Raw genomic sequence first — 19,833 nt, forward strand, 5'->3', positions numbered from 1 at the left:
CATTTTGTTATCTGAGAGAACAACAAAAACTTCCAACTATCTTCAAATTATTCATTTACTTTTTACTTGTAATCTTTCAATCATCAACAATCTTCATTAATGAGATGTTATAAAAAACATAAATATAAATTTAAACCATCAAGTAATAATTTATTGAAGTTGATTATGAGGATAAAAATATAAAAATTGAGTAGCTGTCAAATAATTTTTATTATCAACATTATTAATAATGTATTGTTTTTGATAATATGATGTATGTAAGCCTATATTGATAACTAGCAGGAAACCCGTGCTCCGCAAGCATCTGTTAAAAGCACAGATATATTGAATTTAGTTTTATAATTTCATGCTGATATTAATAGTATCAACAACTGAAATAATTTATAATAGAAAAAATATTTGATAAGGCTTTCATCTTACGTAAACTTTGTATCACAAATTGAATAAATTTGTTTTAGTTATTAAAATTATAATTAATTGATTAAGAAAGATGAAAATATGCCTATGAACATCCTCGGTAAATTAAGAATCTTTATGCAAAATTTCAAGTTAAGGCTGTGCAAAGGCTAAAAATAAACTTTCTACTGGTGATATTTTTCAAAGTTTTTCGATTTGTATATCATCAAGCTATCAAGATGAAATAGTTTTCTCAGGAAAACATTTTTTTTCGATTATTACTTTTCAAAATATGAGCGCCTAAAGTTTAAATTTTTGGGACAGATCATTTCAAATTCGGTAAGAGATAAATCCATGAGATTTAGAGGATAAATTCTTCATTGTAATTTTGATCATGTTAAACAAAAATGTTCTGAAAATATCAATTCTCGAGAAAGTTATTCAATTTACTAAAAATGACAAAAAATAACTTTTAGTTGAGTTATTTTTGGTAAATTGAATAACTTTCTCAAAAATTGAAATTTTCAAAAGATTTTTGTTTTATTCACTCAACAATACCGTGAAGAATTTATCCTGTAAATCTCATGGATTTATCTCTTACCGAATTAGATATGTTCTGTCCCAAAAATTTAAACTTTAGGCGCTCATATCTCGAAAAGTAATGATCGAAAAAAAATGTTTTCCTGAGAAAACTATTTCATTTTGATAGCTTGATGATATACAAATCGAAAAACTTTGAAAAATATCACCAGTAGAAAGTTTATTTTTAGCCTTTGCACAGCCTTAATCAGTCCAGTAGTTCAGACGTAATGATGCGCCAATAATGAATTTCCAATCCCATACATGTATAAGCCAATTCCTTCCTTTATAATATTATAGATATGTAATGTATTTCAATCCTAAACGAATCGTATTTTGTATCCGAATACATGAAAATAACGTCAATTTGTCGTCATTGGTTGAATTTTATCTTTGTTATTGTAGTGCCTGGAGTGGTGTCAGAGGTGCATCATGGCCGAAAAGCGGTAGGTGGAAGCGTAAAGCTGAGATGCATTTTCTCAGGTTCCCCAATCAGTGATATCACATGGACTAAAGGAAACGATTCATCCACTATTGAAAAACTCAGGTAAAATGACTGGAAAATTGTCACATGTAATAGAAATGCTTTGAAGTGAATTATTTTCACAGAGAATCAACCTATAATAGTAATGTCATCGAAATGTTTTGAAATAAATTATCACAGAGAATCAACCTATAATTTAATCGAAATGTTTTGAAAGCAATTATCACCGAGAATCAACCTATAGCCTAATAGTAATGTAATCGAAATGTTTTGAAAGAAATTATCACCGAGACTTGTATTTCTATACTAGACTTGTATACCTACACTATTGAAATGTTTTGAAAGAAATTATCATCGAGACTTGTATACCTATAGCCTAATAGTAATGTAATCGAAATGTTTTGAAAGAAATTTTTATCACAGGGAATCAACCTATAGCCTAATAGTAATGTAATCGAAATGTTTTGAAAGAAATTATCACCTAGAATCGACCTATAGCCTAATAGTAATGTAATCGAAATGTTTTGAAAGAAATTATTATTACAGAGAATCAACCTATAGCCTAAAAGTAATGTAATCGAAATGTTTTGAAAGAAATTTTTATCACAGAGCATCAACCTATAGCCTAATAGTAATGTAATGGAAATGTTTTGAAAGAAATTATCACAGAGTATCAACCTATGATAGTAATGTAATCGAAATGTTTTGAAAGAAACTATCACCGAGAATCGACCTATAGCCTAATAGTAATGTAATCGAAAATGTTTTGAAAGAAATTATCACAGAGTATCAATCTATAATAGTCATTTAATCGAAATGTTTTGAAATAAATTACTATCTCAGAGAACCAACCTATTTAATCGAAATGTTTTGAGAGCAATCATTGTCACAAAGAATTAGCCTATGTAATAGTAATCTAATAGAAATGGTTTATGGTTTGAAGGCAATGAATTTCACAGAGAATTAGGTTATAATGTAAAGTAATCTGTTGAAAATATTTTGAAATCAATTATTGTCACAAATAACTAGCCTATAATAATAATCTAATATACATTTCTTTGATGTTTATATAATAAAGAATTATCCTATAATAGGGGTTTTTATAAATTAATCATCAATAGAAGTACAATCAGAAGTGTAGTCACCAAAGCTGTTCCTAGAGAGATTTCAGGCCGAGTCACATACCAGGCTGGAGCTCTGAGTGGGAGTACATGTGGAGGAGGTAAAGTAAGTCCCTAGGTGCAAGAGAGAAGTCCCTTTAGAGTCCCTAAAGTGCGAGAGAGATGATGGGATCAATGCCACCTATCTGGGAGCTTAGGTGAGGTTGGAATAGTCCACCTTACAAGGTGTTCTTTGCCTAGAAAAACATGGGTAACTCCGAACAATATACGAACTGGGTTAGGACTGGAGTCGCTGTAAACAAATGGGTTACATCCTTTAAGGGTTAACAATTTCAATTTGGCCCATTTGACTACTTAATTTAGTGAATTATTATAATAGTAAATGTAATTAGGTTGCACATTGTCTAATCCAGTCAGACAGGTGCGAGGTTGGTGATATTCACACACTTATAACACTGGTGATATTCACACACTTATAACAGTGGTGATATTCACACACTTATAACAGTGGTGATATTCACACACTTATAACAGTGGTGATATTCACACCGTATAACAGACAATTGCAGAATATTCTCCTTTCTGAAAGGTGCTGCAGGTCTTTTGGAGCTTGCACTGATGCTCAGGTGTGGCTTAGTGACTTGATCCGTACCAATGTAGTCATTGCACGTTTAAATTAAAATATTAATACAGTAGATATTTATGTTTTTGTGATCTATGCATTTCGTTGTTTCAATTGTTTTTTTAATAACAATATCATAAACTAGTAGATTACATTTAGGGCCGGTTTCCGAGCTCGGGAATTAGTTAAGTCCTAGACTTTAAACAGCTGGAGTCAAAAAATTGGTTTTCCATAACGTGGCGTAGTCGCAGTCATTGTCATAGTCACGTTTGAATTAGATTTCGAAAAACTAGAAAATTGAACACAAAATAAAATGAAGAGAAAATAGTGTAAAGTTTCAGCTATTTTGAATTATTAAGGAATGTTTAATTTCGTCTAGGAAAAACGTTTCCAATTAAAGAAATGAGAAAATATAAACTACGACTACTGTTATAAAAGCTGCGACTACGCCCTGTTTTGGAAAGCCAATTTTCTTACTCCAGCTGTTTACTTTACGACTTAGCTAAATCCCGAGCTCGGAAACCGGCCCTAAATATTTCTTTTTTATTCTTATAGCCATACGAATATGGTTGCTCTTTCAACTTTAATTCTGTTCACCCTATTTTAAGAGTATGCCCAGTGACTTGAAGGTGCCAATCTATTCTTCGCACGTTTAAATTGAAATATCAATGCTGATAGGTACTAATTATAGGTACTGATAGGTAGATTGAATATAATTATAGGTACTGATAGGTAGGTAATTGAATATAATGATAGGTACTCATGTTTTTGTGCTGTACGTATTTTGGTTTTAAAATGTTTTTTTTCTCTTGATAAAATTGACTGGTAGATTACATTTAATTTTTTTTATTCTCATAGCGAATATAGTTGCTCTTTTGCCTTTAATTTTGTTCGCCCTATTTTATGGATAAAATTATCACGCTCTCAATTCCACAGAGATCGTGTTGAAGTGGTTTACCAAAATCAAACTTGCGTTGAAACCACTCTGGAGCTTTTGGAACTGAATACCCGCAAAGATAATGGTACCTATTACTGCTCAGCGTTAATAGCTGATGTCAAAGTCAGTGCACCGGTTCACCTTTTCATATTAGGTAAGCTACTTATTTGAAATAAATATTTTAAATTTTAATATTGGAATAGTTATTTCTGTACCTATTGCGCAAAGTAGCACTGAATTATTGCACTTTAATATGGCTTTCTGACAATAAAATTTTATTACTACTAAACAGAGTTTCTTGAATTTAGCAAAGATACTTTTCATTTATGTATCATGCAATTATAGATTAAGAATACAATTTATTACAACTAGTTTCAGTGTTCACACCATCTTCAGGCTATGATTTCATACATTTTTTGAAGATATATAGCATGAAATACATTGCTCATTCAGTTATCATTGAATGTAAAAATTAGTTAGGTCAATTGAATAACAATAAAAACTTCAAACAAAAAGAATATAAGGTTCCAGATTCTTGACATTGTAGATGGCTTAACAACCTCAACAAAGTTTTGGGTGTTAAATGAAGAATCAATATTTTGAAGACCGCCTCAACTTAACAGTAGTCAAATTCTATGAACTGTTTGTTGCACTTTGGTGGGTGGAACACAACATTCTTGTTTAATAAAGCCTTTATTGTTTAAATACATTATTGTACAAACAATACAATATTGCATATGTAATGATGCATTTTAAACAATACATAATTGTTTAAAATACATCCAGAAACATAGACTTTATAGTGGGATGCAACACAATTGTTTAAGGAAATCAATCCAAGTATGTAAAGGACTTTTTCCATATTGTAAATGTTTTTTTCATGTTTAATACGGTACCTCTGAAATGGGTTGCATGACAGAGAAAAAATAAAATAAATCATCAGCGATCTTAACACCGTCAAATCACTTTATGGAAGCTGGTGAAACCTGGCATAACACTTGAAGAATATTATAAAATTGTCTTCGATTTCTCAAACGTTGGCTTTTGTAATATTTAGAAGTATTTTTGATGCTAATCGCTAATGTAATCGTTATAGACTACAGACAAAATATGATCATATTGTAGACAGAAACTTCTAGAAGTCATTAGAATTAACAGATGAAGAAATTTATAAAATAATATTATTGTACCCTTTTTTGAAATTAATAAAATAATAGATTAGGAATATAAATTATAACTGGTTTTTTAATCTATTATTCTATTAATTTCAAAAAAGGTTACTATAATTCTATTTTATAAATGGAAATAAGTAGCCCTGATTTCATACATTTCAAGAAGATGAAGAAATATTTGAAACTGACCTAAAATTGAATCACTTCTATTATAACTCTTATTAACAAATACCACTTTTATTCTCCTTTATACATTGCATTTTTTCCAATTTTCACAGATTCACCACAGGTAAAAATTGATGTGATCAAGGTCGTAGGTGCCAACAGAATTTTTCTCAATTGGACTGTAAATAACGGAAATGATCCAGTTCGGAAGTATTATATTCAGGTAGGCTACAACATTTTAATCAATTCCACCCTTTCAATTTATATTCATTGCTCCTCATTTCATTACTCTATCTTAATTTATACGATCGCATTTCCTTTGTAACAATGATTTAGTAATCTACGATAAATAAAATAAATCGATTTGTAAACTTGATAATTTATTCCTACTGTGCAAAAAAACACTTCTTTCAATGATTAGTATTCTCAGATTATTGAATAAATTCTGAGTAATGTAATAGTAAAAGCTTTAAAATTGATAGGATACTTTGAATGGATAGCAATGCAAGCTCAAACGAATATGATTGTTGGTTTTTGGCAATCAATCTTTCAATCAGCAAAAAAATATATTTCTGGATTTGTTAGTAATCAGCACACATTCGGAAACTGCTATCGCAATACTGCAGTTTTGAATTTCCGGTAATGCACCATCAGTTGCTGTTCATAATGCAGTTGTAATGAGAAAATTATCATCAATTTGGTCTAATATTTATATTATATTTTAGATGAGCTCACTAGTTCATGTTATGCGATCATCAACATTTTTTTAAATAATTATTTTCAATTTTATATGGTGTTTGTAAGTGAGTATCTAGTTACCACAGATTTATTTATGACGATAATATGGTTACCAAATGTTGCATTACGTTAAATGTTAACTTTGTTATTTGAGGCTACTTGTATGTAGTGTAACATTTGAAAATCATAGCACCTTTTTCATATTTATTTTTTCAACACAACATTTTAATCCAGTTACACATACATCGATTTTTGGACGTTAGATTTTTTGCCGTCCTTATGAAATCTACCAGATTAAACGGAGCTTGGCAAACAAGTGAACAAATCATTTGTTTGCCAAGTTATGTTTGAACATAAGGACGGCAAAAAAAAAATCTCACGTCCAAAATTAGATGTGTGTGTAACTAGACGAATTGTTATGAACGCTCTAAAATTACACTTGAAAATGACTATAGGGGTTGAAATATGTTGTGTTGAAATGAATATTGAAAGGGTGCTATGATTTTCAATTTTTTATTGTACATTACATCTATATTATATTCAAATCTGTCTGATCTTATTCACTTACATTTAATCATACTTTAATTCCAGTTTCTGAAGAATGGTACCGAACAATGGACCTACTATCAAGAGTTGATTGGAGCCGGTAACACCAGTTATGTGATCAAAAATCTGGAAGCAAATACTGCTTACAGATTCAAATTGAGTGCAGAAAACTCTATTGGACAAGGAAATACATACACTGCAACTGAATTCTATAAAACGCTCGAAAAAGGTCATTATAATTTCACCTAATGAATAGAATAACGTTTATGAAGTAACATAACAAATAACATGATTATGTACTATCACATATAGGCCCCCTAAATAAAAATAATATAGAACTTTTCAATAAAAGGATACTAAAAGTTTTTATATTGTTTTTATTTGAATCAAGTAGCCCATAGAAGCGAAGTGATTTTATGAAAGGGCTACTAAAATTTATAGAATGAAATAGATCATCAAGTACCCTTTTGAAATGTTATATTAAATTACGAAAAGAGTTTCGTATTTATAGAACAGGAAAATTAATCATAAATAAATTTGACTTGAATAATCAAATTTCCATTAAAACTTTGCAGTCTGAAAACTGAATCATATGGATATAATTTATCAATACCAACATATGAACATAAAATCGTATCAATTCAATGTTGTTTATTTTATCCAATTCCCACTTGAAAATGGCTATAAATAATCGAAACATGTTGTTGTAATTTAATAAAACATTTCAAAAGGGTACTTGATAATTTCAATTTATTCTATAGTCCGTGCAAATCTTAGTTAGTAGCACGGAGCTTTGTGGTCAATGTTATTTCAATAGAGCAGTAGGAGCACATGATTACCGTTTTCATGTTCATTCTATCAAAAAGGCCTCTTTTTCGCTCCTTCTCCCACACAATTATTTTTCAGGCTCTCTGGATTCTCTGAGATCTGGCAGCGCTGTACTTCAAAGACCAATGCTGCAAACTAAGGTTTGCACAGACTAAAGCATAATAATTATTTAGTACATCAATTGGCATCACTGTAAACTATTCCGTAATTAGTTAATGCAGTGCTTTTTCTTTTCAAGAATAATTAAATATTTATTATTTCATAATATGTGAAGGATGAGAATTTTGTATTATGAGGAACTAAGCATTCTTGCAGCATTATGCATGAGTTATTTTCCTTGCTACTGAATTATTAAATCATTTTCAATGTGTCTTGTTTGTGATTTTTCAGATCCGGATTTTGTGCCAGAAATATCATTGAAAGGAACTGCACCAAATGGTTTCACTATAGGTGGTCATTACCTCCATTAGACATTAAAGATCATGTCCATTATTACCAGTTGGTGCTTTACAACAACTACACTAAGAAAGAAGCAATTCATCCAGCCGAGAGTATTATAGCTTTATGTTCGGTGATCTTCAATCGGCAACTACTTATTATTTCAAGGTAATAATCTTATTTCATTGAGTATTTAGATTATTGATCATAATAGACTAAAAATTTCATGATTTGGGAGAGGAATAGCACAAGGTTACCTTATTTTTTCTATCCCTATCATTTTGATGATTTATTGTATGAATGAATCAATCAATAAAGGCTCACTAAAGGATCTTTTAAAGTTTTTTTCGCAAATCTTGAGAATGAAATATTACTGAAGTTTTTCAGTTCATTGCATGATAGTTTTACACCATGCGAGACAGCTTGTGTGACCGGACTCCCAATAATAATATTGTAATATTGTTCAAAATCTAATTCCAATTGAACATGGCTATAAATAATCGAAACATGTTGTTGTAATTTAATAAAACATTTCAAAAGGGTACTTGATAATTTCAATTTATTCTATAGTCCGTGCAAATCTTAGTTAGTAGCACGGAGCTTTGTGGTCAATGTTATTTCAATAGAGCAGTAGGAGCACATGATTACCGTTTTCATGTTCATTCTATCAAAAAGGCCTCTTTTTCGCTCCTTCTCCCACACAATTATTTTTCAGGCTCTCTGGATTCTCTGAGATCTGGCAGCGCTGTACTTCAAAAGACCAATGCTGCAAACTAAGGTTTGCACAGACTAAAGCATAATAATTATTTAGTACATCAATTGGCATCACTGTAAACTATTCCGTAATTAGTTAATGCAGTGCTTTTTCTTTTCAAGAATAATTAAATATTTATTATTTCATAATATGTGAAGGATGAGAATTTTGTATTATGAGGAACTAAGCATTCTTGCAGCATTATGCATGAGTTATTTTCCTTGCTACTGAATTATTAAATCATTTTCAATGTGTCTTGTTTGTGATTTTTCAGATCCGGATTTTGTGCCAGAAATATCATTGAAAGGAACTGCACCAAATGGTTTCACTATAGGTTGGTCATTACCTCCATTAGACATTAAAGATCATGTCCATTATTACCAGTTGGTGCTTTACAACAACTACACTAAGAAAGAAGCAATTCATCCAGCCGAGAGTATTAATAGCTTTATGTTCGGTGATCTTCAATCGGCAACTACTTATTATTTCAAGGTAATAATCTTATTTCATTGAGTATTTAGATTATTGATCATAATAGACTAAAAATTTCATGATTTGGGAGAGGAATAGCACAAGGTTACCTTATTTTTTCTATCCCTATCATTTTGATGATTTATTGTATGAATGAATCAATCAATAAAGGCTCACTAAAGGATCTTTTAAAGTTTTTTTCGCAAATCTTGAGAATGAAATATTACTGAAGTTTTTCAGTTCATTGCATGATAGTTTTACACCATGCGAGACAGCTTGTGTGACCGGACTCCCAATAATAATATTGTAATATTGTTCAAAATCTAATTCCAATTGAACATTTTGGATAAAATTATAAATTATGGTAAAGGAGCGTTTACATTAGTCAAGTTTCCTTAGTCAAGTCAAGTTGAATTGTCACGTTGAATTGAAGTTTAAAATGAATGTATTTTGCAAACTTGAAGTCAAGTTTACAACAGGAGCTTGAATCCCTTTTTCAAGTTGTGTTGATTCAAGTAGATTTTAAACATGTTGACTTTTGGATCCAACTTGAATCTTGAAGGTACAATCCAGCCTACAAATGGAAAAATGAGGCAATTGAAAATTGAGTTGTCAGTCAATGTTTGTTATTATTTTTAGAGCATACTTTTTTGTTTCATAGGACATTTTCAACCTAATCCTTATTAACTCTTAATCGACCACTTGAATTGTCAGATATTTCTTACCAATTAATATTAGAATATCTAGGTTGAATTTCAATTTTGAAACTCATTTGTTAGTGTGTTTTTCACACTGAATTGATACTACATATTATGAGTTGATATTTCATATTATATTTTGAGTTAATTATTTTCATTCCTGTCTTAGGTGGCAGCATGCAATGAATACACTCAACAGTGTGGCAATTGGTCGAAAGAAATTCCTGGAACAACTATGGATGGTGGTAAGTGGAGCTGATAATTTTTAAATATTTTATTTTTAAATAATCGATATTATTTGTTCTTCATTCTATTTATTCTAATAAAGTATTCTGATAGGGCTACTTGAGTTGTTCAATTATTATAGAAATTACTAGTACCCTTTTTTACTTTTTTATATGAACATATCTAGTTTCGAGCACTCATTCCATTTTCAAGTTTCAGAATGATTTTGTTCATTTATTCCATTTTATAATAATTCAACCCAATTAATTCATCAATACTGACTAATTTTCTACATTCAAATGAAATTTAATGAATGCATTAGTTATCAGCTTCAAGCTACTTGATGTATAGCTTATTTTAGGTTTAATTACAGAACATTTGCAATCTGAAACATACATCACAGAGGATGGTAACGCAGAGATCGGTGCGAAGCACGAGTTCATATTAATGTATTTATTGTACTTGAATTGAAATGATCCCCTTCAAAGAATGTCATAAAGTTCGTAGCTGATGATGTGTGAGCACACACGAAAGCATGCTCCTGTAAAATATCAATTTTTATTTAAATAAAGTGGATTTTTGACAATATTTTGAGTCTCTTCAATTAGTGTCATAAAGATATAAGCAATACGGTAATTAATAATAATATATATACTTTTCATTCTGGTGTATGGCTTCTATTAGCTGATTTGTTTCATATCCTCAACTTAGAACATTCATTGATACAAATGTTCTGTGTATCTAAATCAATGAAATGTTTTATTCATATGTGTGGGATGTATATGTGATTTGTGTATTAATCTATCTAAATTGTTTTTCAGTCTCTGGACCTCCGCAAAATGTCAACATAACGTGTAAATTTGATGAAATTAGTAAATCCAGCGCTGTTGGAGTGACATGGGATCCCCCATCTGAGCCAAATGGGAAGATTGTTCATTACAACGTGAGTGTAAATCAGATTTTCCACTTTTCGTGGATAAATTATGTTTTATGGTGTATTTATAAGCGATCTTTAAGGAAGTTCTTAGCCAAGGACTATGGTTGCCTTATAACAGCTACTAGAATTGTTCTAATTCCAATCAAAGCCAGTCAATGAAACGCCCACATTATCCCAAATCGTACTGTCTCTAGATGACAGACATCTGAGTCCAGTTCTAATACTATTTTCTTATCAGTATCATCGGCCTCAAACTATTATAACACTATTGTCATACTATTGAAATACCATTTAACAAAATAGATTTCATTCATTTCATAGTTATAATGATTCCATTCATTTCATAGTTTATAATATAATATCATTTTATTCATCTCATGTTTGGTTCTCAATTTTTCATTCAGACATTTACTGTTATTTTGAAATCCCATCATTTTGAAGTCAACACCATAAAATTTCTTTTGTGTTATTGGAAATTTTAACCTTCACCAAGAACATACGTTTTGTATGTTACTGTTACTGTCGTATACTGTTTATATGTTTTAACGTCGCCTTTTCATGTAGATACAATATAATTTTGAACTATCACAAATCAAATTGCATTCATGTTCACATCGTTCAGTATATAATTCTGCAGTTCATATTTTGTAAAAGTCGTTGAATATTCAGGTATATTGTTATTCACAAAGCTAGCATTATTTATTGCTATGCACATGAATATTAGATATCATATCTAATCTATTGCCAACAACAATGGATATTCATAAGGACAGCGACTTGAAGTTCAACCGAACATTTATGATTATATAGTCGAAAACCTGATACTGCAGTTGCAGGTATAGATTCTGGTATGCAGTAATTTGTATGCTCTTGTAGGTCAGCTGTTACCCAACACTGTTCGTCTGTCAGTCGAAAATATCCTATGAAACGTTACATTAGTGGCTAGCCTTAGTAACAATGGGTCGATTAAATAAAAACTAGAATCTACTGACTAGCAACTAGTAATAAGTTTATAAAATAGAATTATACTACCCTTTAAAATTAATAAAATAATAAAACAAGAATACAAATTGTAATAGTAAACATTTATTTGAAATTTATTTTTATAACCTGACGATGGTGTGATCACCGAAACTAGTAGTTACGCTACAATTTGTATTCTTGTTTTATTATTTTATTAATTTTAAAGGATACTATAATTCTATTTTATGAATACAAGAAAGTAGCCCTGAATTCATAAATTTTAGTAATAAGTTATCGCTATACAAATGAGATTATACAGCTGACTCAAATCCTAGCATTTGCTTGAAAGTTACTTGGAGCTAGCAATTGCTAGCTTTATTCAATCGACCTATTGGGTGTACTTGTCCACAACTCAAAAACCTGTTGATTTGAACACCACAGGTTGCAAATTCATGTTGGGACTACCACAAAATAATGTTCTAGAAATCATTTTTCACGCTTTATTTTTATGTTTTGTAAATCTATTTTTCAGGTTGTTCTCCATGGATCCGCTTCATACCGCAATGAAAAAGGAGATTGGGAAGAAATGACGTGGGGTCCGAAAATAAAGAGCGTAGATGCTAGCTCGAACAGTGCCGTTTTTGATATGATTCCACCAAATACTAATTACAGGTAATTAGTGCTACCAATCTGTGTCACATATTGTCTCTCACTTTGCTTACAATCTCTGTCACATATATTCATAGTATCTCTCACTTTCCTTGAAACGTCTGTTAAAATACGGTTTAACAAAATATAGGAAATTAATAGTAATTGGAGAGGAGAAACGCTCAACTTGGGAGTTCGTTTTTTTCTGTATTTCTTTCAATTTATTGTTATTTTTGAAATTTGAATAATACAGTCCAAGTAAACTAAGTTAACAAAATTCATATTCAAATTGTTTTATCTAATAAATGCAAAAAACAAAGTACATTATTACATAGCTAAATTTGAAGTTATTATTTCAAAGTTGAAGCCACGGTACTTAGAAGAAGACGGCAGAAGTCTCACGTGAGTTTAGATGTTTCTGACGTTATTTTACCTTCAATCATATTTTATTTCACACCAAAATTTCAACAAATATAAACATTATTGAGAGGAATAAGACTAAGACTACAAACAAGTCTCTGCTCGGTAGGGCATTCTTGTGAATAAGAATTTAGGCAAATTTTGAAGGATGGTTTGTTAATCTAATAAGTTAAGGGTCTCTGTAGTAACATAATATACTTTGAACTATATTTACACCCTGTTTTAAATTGGGTAATACTTGTCATATCGTTTCTCATCCCACATTATAACATTTTGTTTTCAAATTTTACGCGGTTTTCAGAAATGTTGTGGAACTTCTTCATGATGAGGTGAAAAAGTAATTATACTTCAGTTTCCACTGAAGATGATGCCAGGTACGGCGTTGAAACTCGAGTATGGTTTTTAAATAAACTTTATTTTTGTGGATTTGACAATATTTTTTTGTATAATTACTTTTTCACCTCATTTTGTTTTTTAATTTAGCAATACTTTCATATAGTCTCACATCGTACTTGACAAAAATAACTGTTTGTGTATTAGAAGTATTAATTACTTGTGTCCTTGATAATAAATTATTATTCGTGTATTTTCCAGTGTGAAGGTTGCCGGTGTTACAAGAACTAGAGGCGGGGGCACGGAGGCCACAGGGCATTGCAGTATGCCCCCCACTATCCCCGATAAGGAGAAGCTGGCTCGTTTCCATTGGGACAAAGTTGAGGAACAAGGCAGATGGCTGTTGAAATTGTCATTACCACGCATATCTGAGAGGAATGGCCCTATTTGCTGTTACAGGTAATCTAATCAAATAATTAATTGCCGAAAAACACACGTGGTGTCTACTAGGCTAGTAATTTAATAGGCTAGATAGTAGCATAGAGAAACAATAGCAACTGTCGGTTAAGAGAAACGTTAAACTGTCGGTCCCGGCTGAAGTATGACAGTCGTAAGGCCCATTGACGGCTTAAATTATATATTCAGGCGGTGGGACCTTCCCGCAAGGGACTCCCCACCAACAAAAGCCATACGAATTTACTAATAGCATAAGTAGATATCCCATGCTTTAGGGCGTTTATGTCGCAACTTTTACTGTTATCTCAAGTCCACGTAGTTCTTTCCTGTGGAGCTTTATGAAACTGGTAGTCTCTCATATTGTGCCATTCATACACTCTTATCCGGTCAAAACAGTAGAAATCGACAATATTCGACAGTAATCGGCTTGAGATAACAGTAAAAGTTGCGACATAAACGCCCTATACCATGGGATATCTACTTACGCTATTGTTTCTCTATGGTAGTAGTCTAATTTAATAGGTAGTAGTCTAGGTTAGTTTATGATTTATCGTCTGCAGATAGCCTCTAAAATTGTAATATTACAAGAATACAGAGATACTGTAGGATTACATTATTCATTATTCGTTCAAGGTTAAAATCGAGTCTTGATGATTTCAAAAATGAAAACTCGTTTCAAGAATATAATACGATACTTTTTCCTCTGTTATTGCATATACCAACCAACTACTTTCTTTGTTACCATTCAACGTTCTCATTCAAATTCAAATTCAAATTCTTTATTTTCTGCATAAATACAATAACAAGAAATGTCTGTATATCGCAGTCGTCAAAGTACAAATATATACACATAGGTAACATGTTTTTTGTATTTAGTTAACATGATAAAAGGTCAGAAAAAGTCAGCCAGACAAAAACTCATTCAACGATTAAAACTCTCCTTCTACAATAAACTTTTTAAGGTTTTTCTTGAACAAAGCATCATTATTAATCGACAAACTCATCCGGGTTAATATTCACCAATTACGAATGTTTATTTATTTTCTAATAGGAATACTTGAAAGAAGAACAAAATGTTGAATTATCTTTTGTCTCGTGTACTTTCCTGTTAGTTATTGGTCAACCACAAACCTTATCATATTATCTGAAATCATTCGAAGTTTCCTTGATGAATATAATGTATTTCCTATACAACCTTCTCATTATTGACTCAAGCTTCGATTTCCGATCCCCATTTAATAGACAAGTCTTCCAGCTTGGAATACAATCTAGTTGATTCCGTAAAGAATTGAAATCAATTTAAGTCGCTCAAACGAACTATTTAAACAAATTATTTGAGTTTCTATTATGATTTCTTGATATTGTATTCTTTCAAAACTTGACTGTCGTACATCTTCCTTGATTGTTCGCCCAATTTGATTGCAGAGTGTTTGTTGTTAAACTGAGAGCTCAGCAGAATGTAGCTGATCTTCCTCCGCCACAGTTTTCACCAGTTTCGTCTTATCAGGAAGTTCACCATGGAAAATCTGGAGGTGCTTACGTTGCTGATATGTTTGACAGGTGAGACGATTTTCTCACTAATCAAAATTCAAAAGACCAAAGATTTTGTCTGATCAAAATTAGTTTATATACCTTATAATTTTATTAATATATATATTTTAATATAAATTAATATATATTTTTTAACACCTTAGGTTTATACCCAAGTTGAATGGCTATAGATTTCGGGTCTCTCAAATTCATCAAATAAATTTGCATCTATTTATTTATATTTATTATTTTTACAAGAAGTCACTGACCGGGAGAGAAAATCTAAGGATACTCCTTTTATACTATTCTCCCCCAAATGTAGATGAAGAATCTCATATTAGTACGTTAAATGACATCCCCGACATTTTCATAATTTATACAAAGCTCTGTGAAATCATTTATCTAAGAAAATTATTTATTTTATTGACGCTTAGCAGTCAACTTATTTTAATAGGATAGTAGTAATGCTATTTCAAAAATATAATAACTTCTCCATCAAGAGAATAATTAGCATTACATTGAATCCTCAAGCCAGTTTGCACTTCTCGTTTCACAAGTTTTAGTTTACTTAAAACTGTTTAAATATGACCTGTGTGGTTACGAGACCATGGTCCTGTACCAAATAAAACTGTTTAGAATTGGATGATATATGTGTGTTTTTAATTCAACTGTTTCTTTATTGTATAAAATAGAAAGTACGTATGTCTAGTTACAGACACATTGATTTTTGCCATCCTTATGAAATCTATCAGATTTAACGGAACTTGGCAAACACATGAACACATCATCTGTTTGCTAAGTTATGTTTAATTTTTATAGAATTTATAAGGACAACAAAAAATCGTTCGTTCAAAAATCGATGTGTGTTTGTGTGTAACTAGACATACGTACTTTCTATTTTAGTTTATGCTTGTTGTTAAAACAACTTTATGGTAGTTTAGACACTGTATCTAAGTTATTATTTTAAAAACACTTACTTTTTTATGATGAAATGAGGAATGTATTTCACTCCTCCTGAGGAGGAGCTTTATCAGCCTCAATATTTACTTGGATATGCAGTGTTCAAACTACAACAAATTTTCTATTTTAGACAATAAAGAGGCAGTTTTAAGGAAACTAAAACTTATGAAACTAGAAGTGCAAAAACACAATAAAAATATTAATAATGGTACAATAAACTTTGTAAAAATGAATAGTGGTTTCGTACAGCTTCGCGCTGTTTGTTTATCAATTGAACAATATAGAATATTTATTCCATTCGAGACTACATCCTATCAATAAAAACTATAGCCAGCTACAGACACATCGATTTTGGACGTACGATTTTTCGCCGTCCGTATAAATGATATTAGATTGAACAGATGATGTTTGTCAAGTTCCGTTTAATCTGGTAGAATTCATAAGGACGGCAAAATATCGTACGAATAAAAATCTATGTGTGTGTAACTGGCCCAAGTCAGCTATGGTGGACCTATTTAAATTGATTTATCTATTTACAAAAATGCATACTGGTATGGGAACAACAGGCATTATCGTCCAAAACTGTTCCCGATTCAATATCACAAAGTTCTTCATAAGTAACATGAGAAAAAGTTGATGAAAAATTGAAAATTAGTACAAATAAGAAATAAAAAAATAGGAAATATCCTGGTAATGAACTAGAAACATACAGCATTGTTAAATTTTCATGTTATTAATTTATGAAATTTTGATAGGCCTACTAACATTGTGAACTTGATAATCCAAACAAAACTTGTTAATCTTTTGCAGTAATTCTCTGAACAGCGATATATTTCTCGGAGATGGGCAAACTTTAATGTCAGCAGAAGACTTCAGCAATCCCTGTCACCGTTGCATTGGGTTGAAACCGAATCCCCCCACTCTACCCACACAAACGACTGCGGCAAGCCCAACCAACGCCACCGCAATCACAGTTACCACCAACACCACGTCAAATGCAACCACCCCGCAATCAGCTGTTACCTCGCCCATACCTAATGCAACCGTTGCGCATGCTCTGAACTTCACTGTCTCTCCCACTGCTCCCACTACCAAGATAACTACGACGTCAGTTGTGCCGTCGTTGGCCTACATTCCTTCGCTGTCGACCGCTGTGGACCGGGCCAGGCGATCTGTGATGTCAGTCCCAGCCACAACTCCACACACATTGCATGTTTTCGACGGTCAGCTCGACACTAGTAGTAACTATACCGGATTCATCGAGATAATTGGTAAGTATTGTACTCTAGCAGTCTACTAAATTTTGAGAAACAATATTGATTGAAATAATAAGAAAACAAAGATATTGTCATGGTTCTGTTTTAAAGTTTTTAATACATTTCTAGTGAAATTTGACAATATCTTTATTCAAGTTCTAATGGGAGATATTATTCAAGTTCTTATTATTCAAGAACATTATTCATACTCGGGCTGAGAGGGCTGTGGTTCAAACTCAAACTGTATCACTTATTATAAATGGAGCAAAATCATGATCAAATCTATCATATGTTCAGATTTGGTTCAAATTATCTCTAGTTAGCCAGAGAATTGAAGCTTTTACATTAGGATGACACGAACGGCCCTTAGAAAGTTTAGCTATTGATGATTAAATAAAATTCACTTCCCTTACGTTATAATGTATTTACGTAGGTTGTTTCATGATTGGTACCAATAACCTAGAAAATAATTTCATGTATTTTTATAGTCTTTGGAGGCAAGCAAGTATTTCTACCAGCATACAGCAGCTATTTTGAAGCTCTCAATCCAGGTCCACAAGTTCTGCAAGCTATTCAACCTAACCCAATGTTGAACAACGTTCTTCAGGTGAGATTAGTTTCTAAAAAATGAATAAATTTCATCAATATTATAACTATTTGAACATATCATGAATAATAATACATTTAAAGCATGAATTTGATGATTATAACTATTTGAACATGTCATAATAATACTAATAATAATACATTTAAAGCATGCATTTCATCAACAGTATGTATTTTTACACATGCAGTTTGACATATTTAAAATGTATGCACATCTCTATTTATATCGTTCTTCCTTATTTTTGTATTCATATCACCTATAAAATCATGTGATAAGTAATTTTCAAGAGCCTCTTTCAGCTCTCCACAGAAATTTCAAAATCAGTATTCAATATTAAAATTTGTATTTCTGGTTGGTTATACATCAGAAAATATATCTGGGCCTGTTGTATAATTTCAACCAGTTTACCATTTTACAAAGATTCAAAAATGACGATAACTAAAAAATCCTGTTTCAAATATATTAATTGTGTATTAGTCAGATTGCAATAAGTTCCTGTTTCCGTTAAGATTGATTAGAATAGAGGAACTGGTTTGAATTCTACATGAATGAATTCATCCTCAACTGTGAAATCTCCTATTAGTTTACGGAAAAATAGTAAGTCAATTTTTCTGCTTTGCACTGATTCGAAATTTGTTTAACACTAATTTTGTTTCTTTGAGAATATCGTAATTTATATCAGAGACAATTGAAATCATTAATGTCAATTTTGGAAAAATTGAATCTTGCTGTTTCGTAATCATTTATTGAGTATGGTTAATTTTATCAACGTGATTCGATTATCTAAAGATGATTTTTATTCATTCGGTACTTTTGTGGATTCTAAAATTGTGGAAAAATTGAATCTTGCTGTTTCGTAATCATTTATTGAGTATGGTTAATTTTATCAACGTGATTCGATTATCTGAAGATGATTTTTATTCATTCAGTACTATTGATTCAGTACATTTTGTAATGAATCGGGTTCCAGTTAAGGAACTTCACTATAACGAAAGCTATAGCCATGATTATTTTGAACATTCAAGTGAAATATTTTATTCCTTTGGTAAAGTTACATCATTAGTCTCATTGAAAACTGTGTTATTCTAATATTGGAAAATGAAAATATTGAATTTTGAGCAACCAACACAATTGTAAGTGATTGAGCAAGATCGATTCAACGTTACTGTTTCAAAATTCTTGATTTCTTACTTATTCCTAGAAAATTATAATATTTTAAAATTCACAATATTTGAAAAATTAATTTTCCAGGTTGCTTGCGTCCTTCTTTTCGTGATTCTTGTTCTTGTGGTGGTTCTTTACTTGCTGCAAAGATATACTAAACAAGTAGCAGAAGCTCAAGGTGTTGAAATGTCACTGCGAAATTCATTCAGGTAAATTCTTTTCTCTTATTTAAATTGCGGAACATCACAAATGGGGAGCTTCGAGTACAGAAAGTTACAATAGTAGATCAGTAACATTACTTTCTGAGTATTTGTCAAGGTGATATTGTGGTAATTGAAGAGACTTGAAATGTTGTCAAAAAATCCACTTTATTTTAATAAAAATT

The 19,833-nt window shown here is 31.2% G+C and overlaps 1 protein-coding gene across 1 annotated transcript in view; it reads left to right on the forward strand.

Annotated features, from left to right (window-relative positions):
• LOC111063103 (tyrosine-protein phosphatase 69D) overlaps positions 1-19,833 on the forward strand; it is a 77,266-nt gene that overhangs the window by 11,346 nt on the left and 46,087 nt on the right. The window contains exons 4-16 of the mRNA XM_039442363.1: positions 1,381-1,522; positions 4,139-4,293; positions 5,590-5,699; positions 6,806-6,989; positions 9,055-9,272; positions 10,119-10,194; positions 10,996-11,117; positions 12,607-12,746; positions 13,737-13,934; positions 15,357-15,491; positions 17,232-17,692; positions 18,166-18,284; positions 19,536-19,657. Of these exons, the coding sequence (XP_039298297.1) occupies positions 1,381-1,522; positions 4,139-4,293; positions 5,590-5,699; positions 6,806-6,989; positions 9,055-9,272; positions 10,119-10,194; positions 10,996-11,117; positions 12,607-12,746; positions 13,737-13,934; positions 15,357-15,491; positions 17,232-17,692; positions 18,166-18,284; positions 19,536-19,657 (2,182 nt within the window). The remainder of the gene's footprint in view (positions 1-1,380; positions 1,523-4,138; positions 4,294-5,589; positions 5,700-6,805; positions 6,990-9,054; positions 9,273-10,118; positions 10,195-10,995; positions 11,118-12,606; positions 12,747-13,736; positions 13,935-15,356; positions 15,492-17,231; positions 17,693-18,165; positions 18,285-19,535; positions 19,658-19,833) is intronic.

This window comes from Nilaparvata lugens, chromosome X, assembly GCF_014356525.2.
Source record: "Nilaparvata lugens isolate BPH chromosome X, ASM1435652v1, whole genome shotgun sequence".
NCBI lineage: Eukaryota > Metazoa > Arthropoda > Insecta > Hemiptera > Delphacidae > Nilaparvata > Nilaparvata lugens.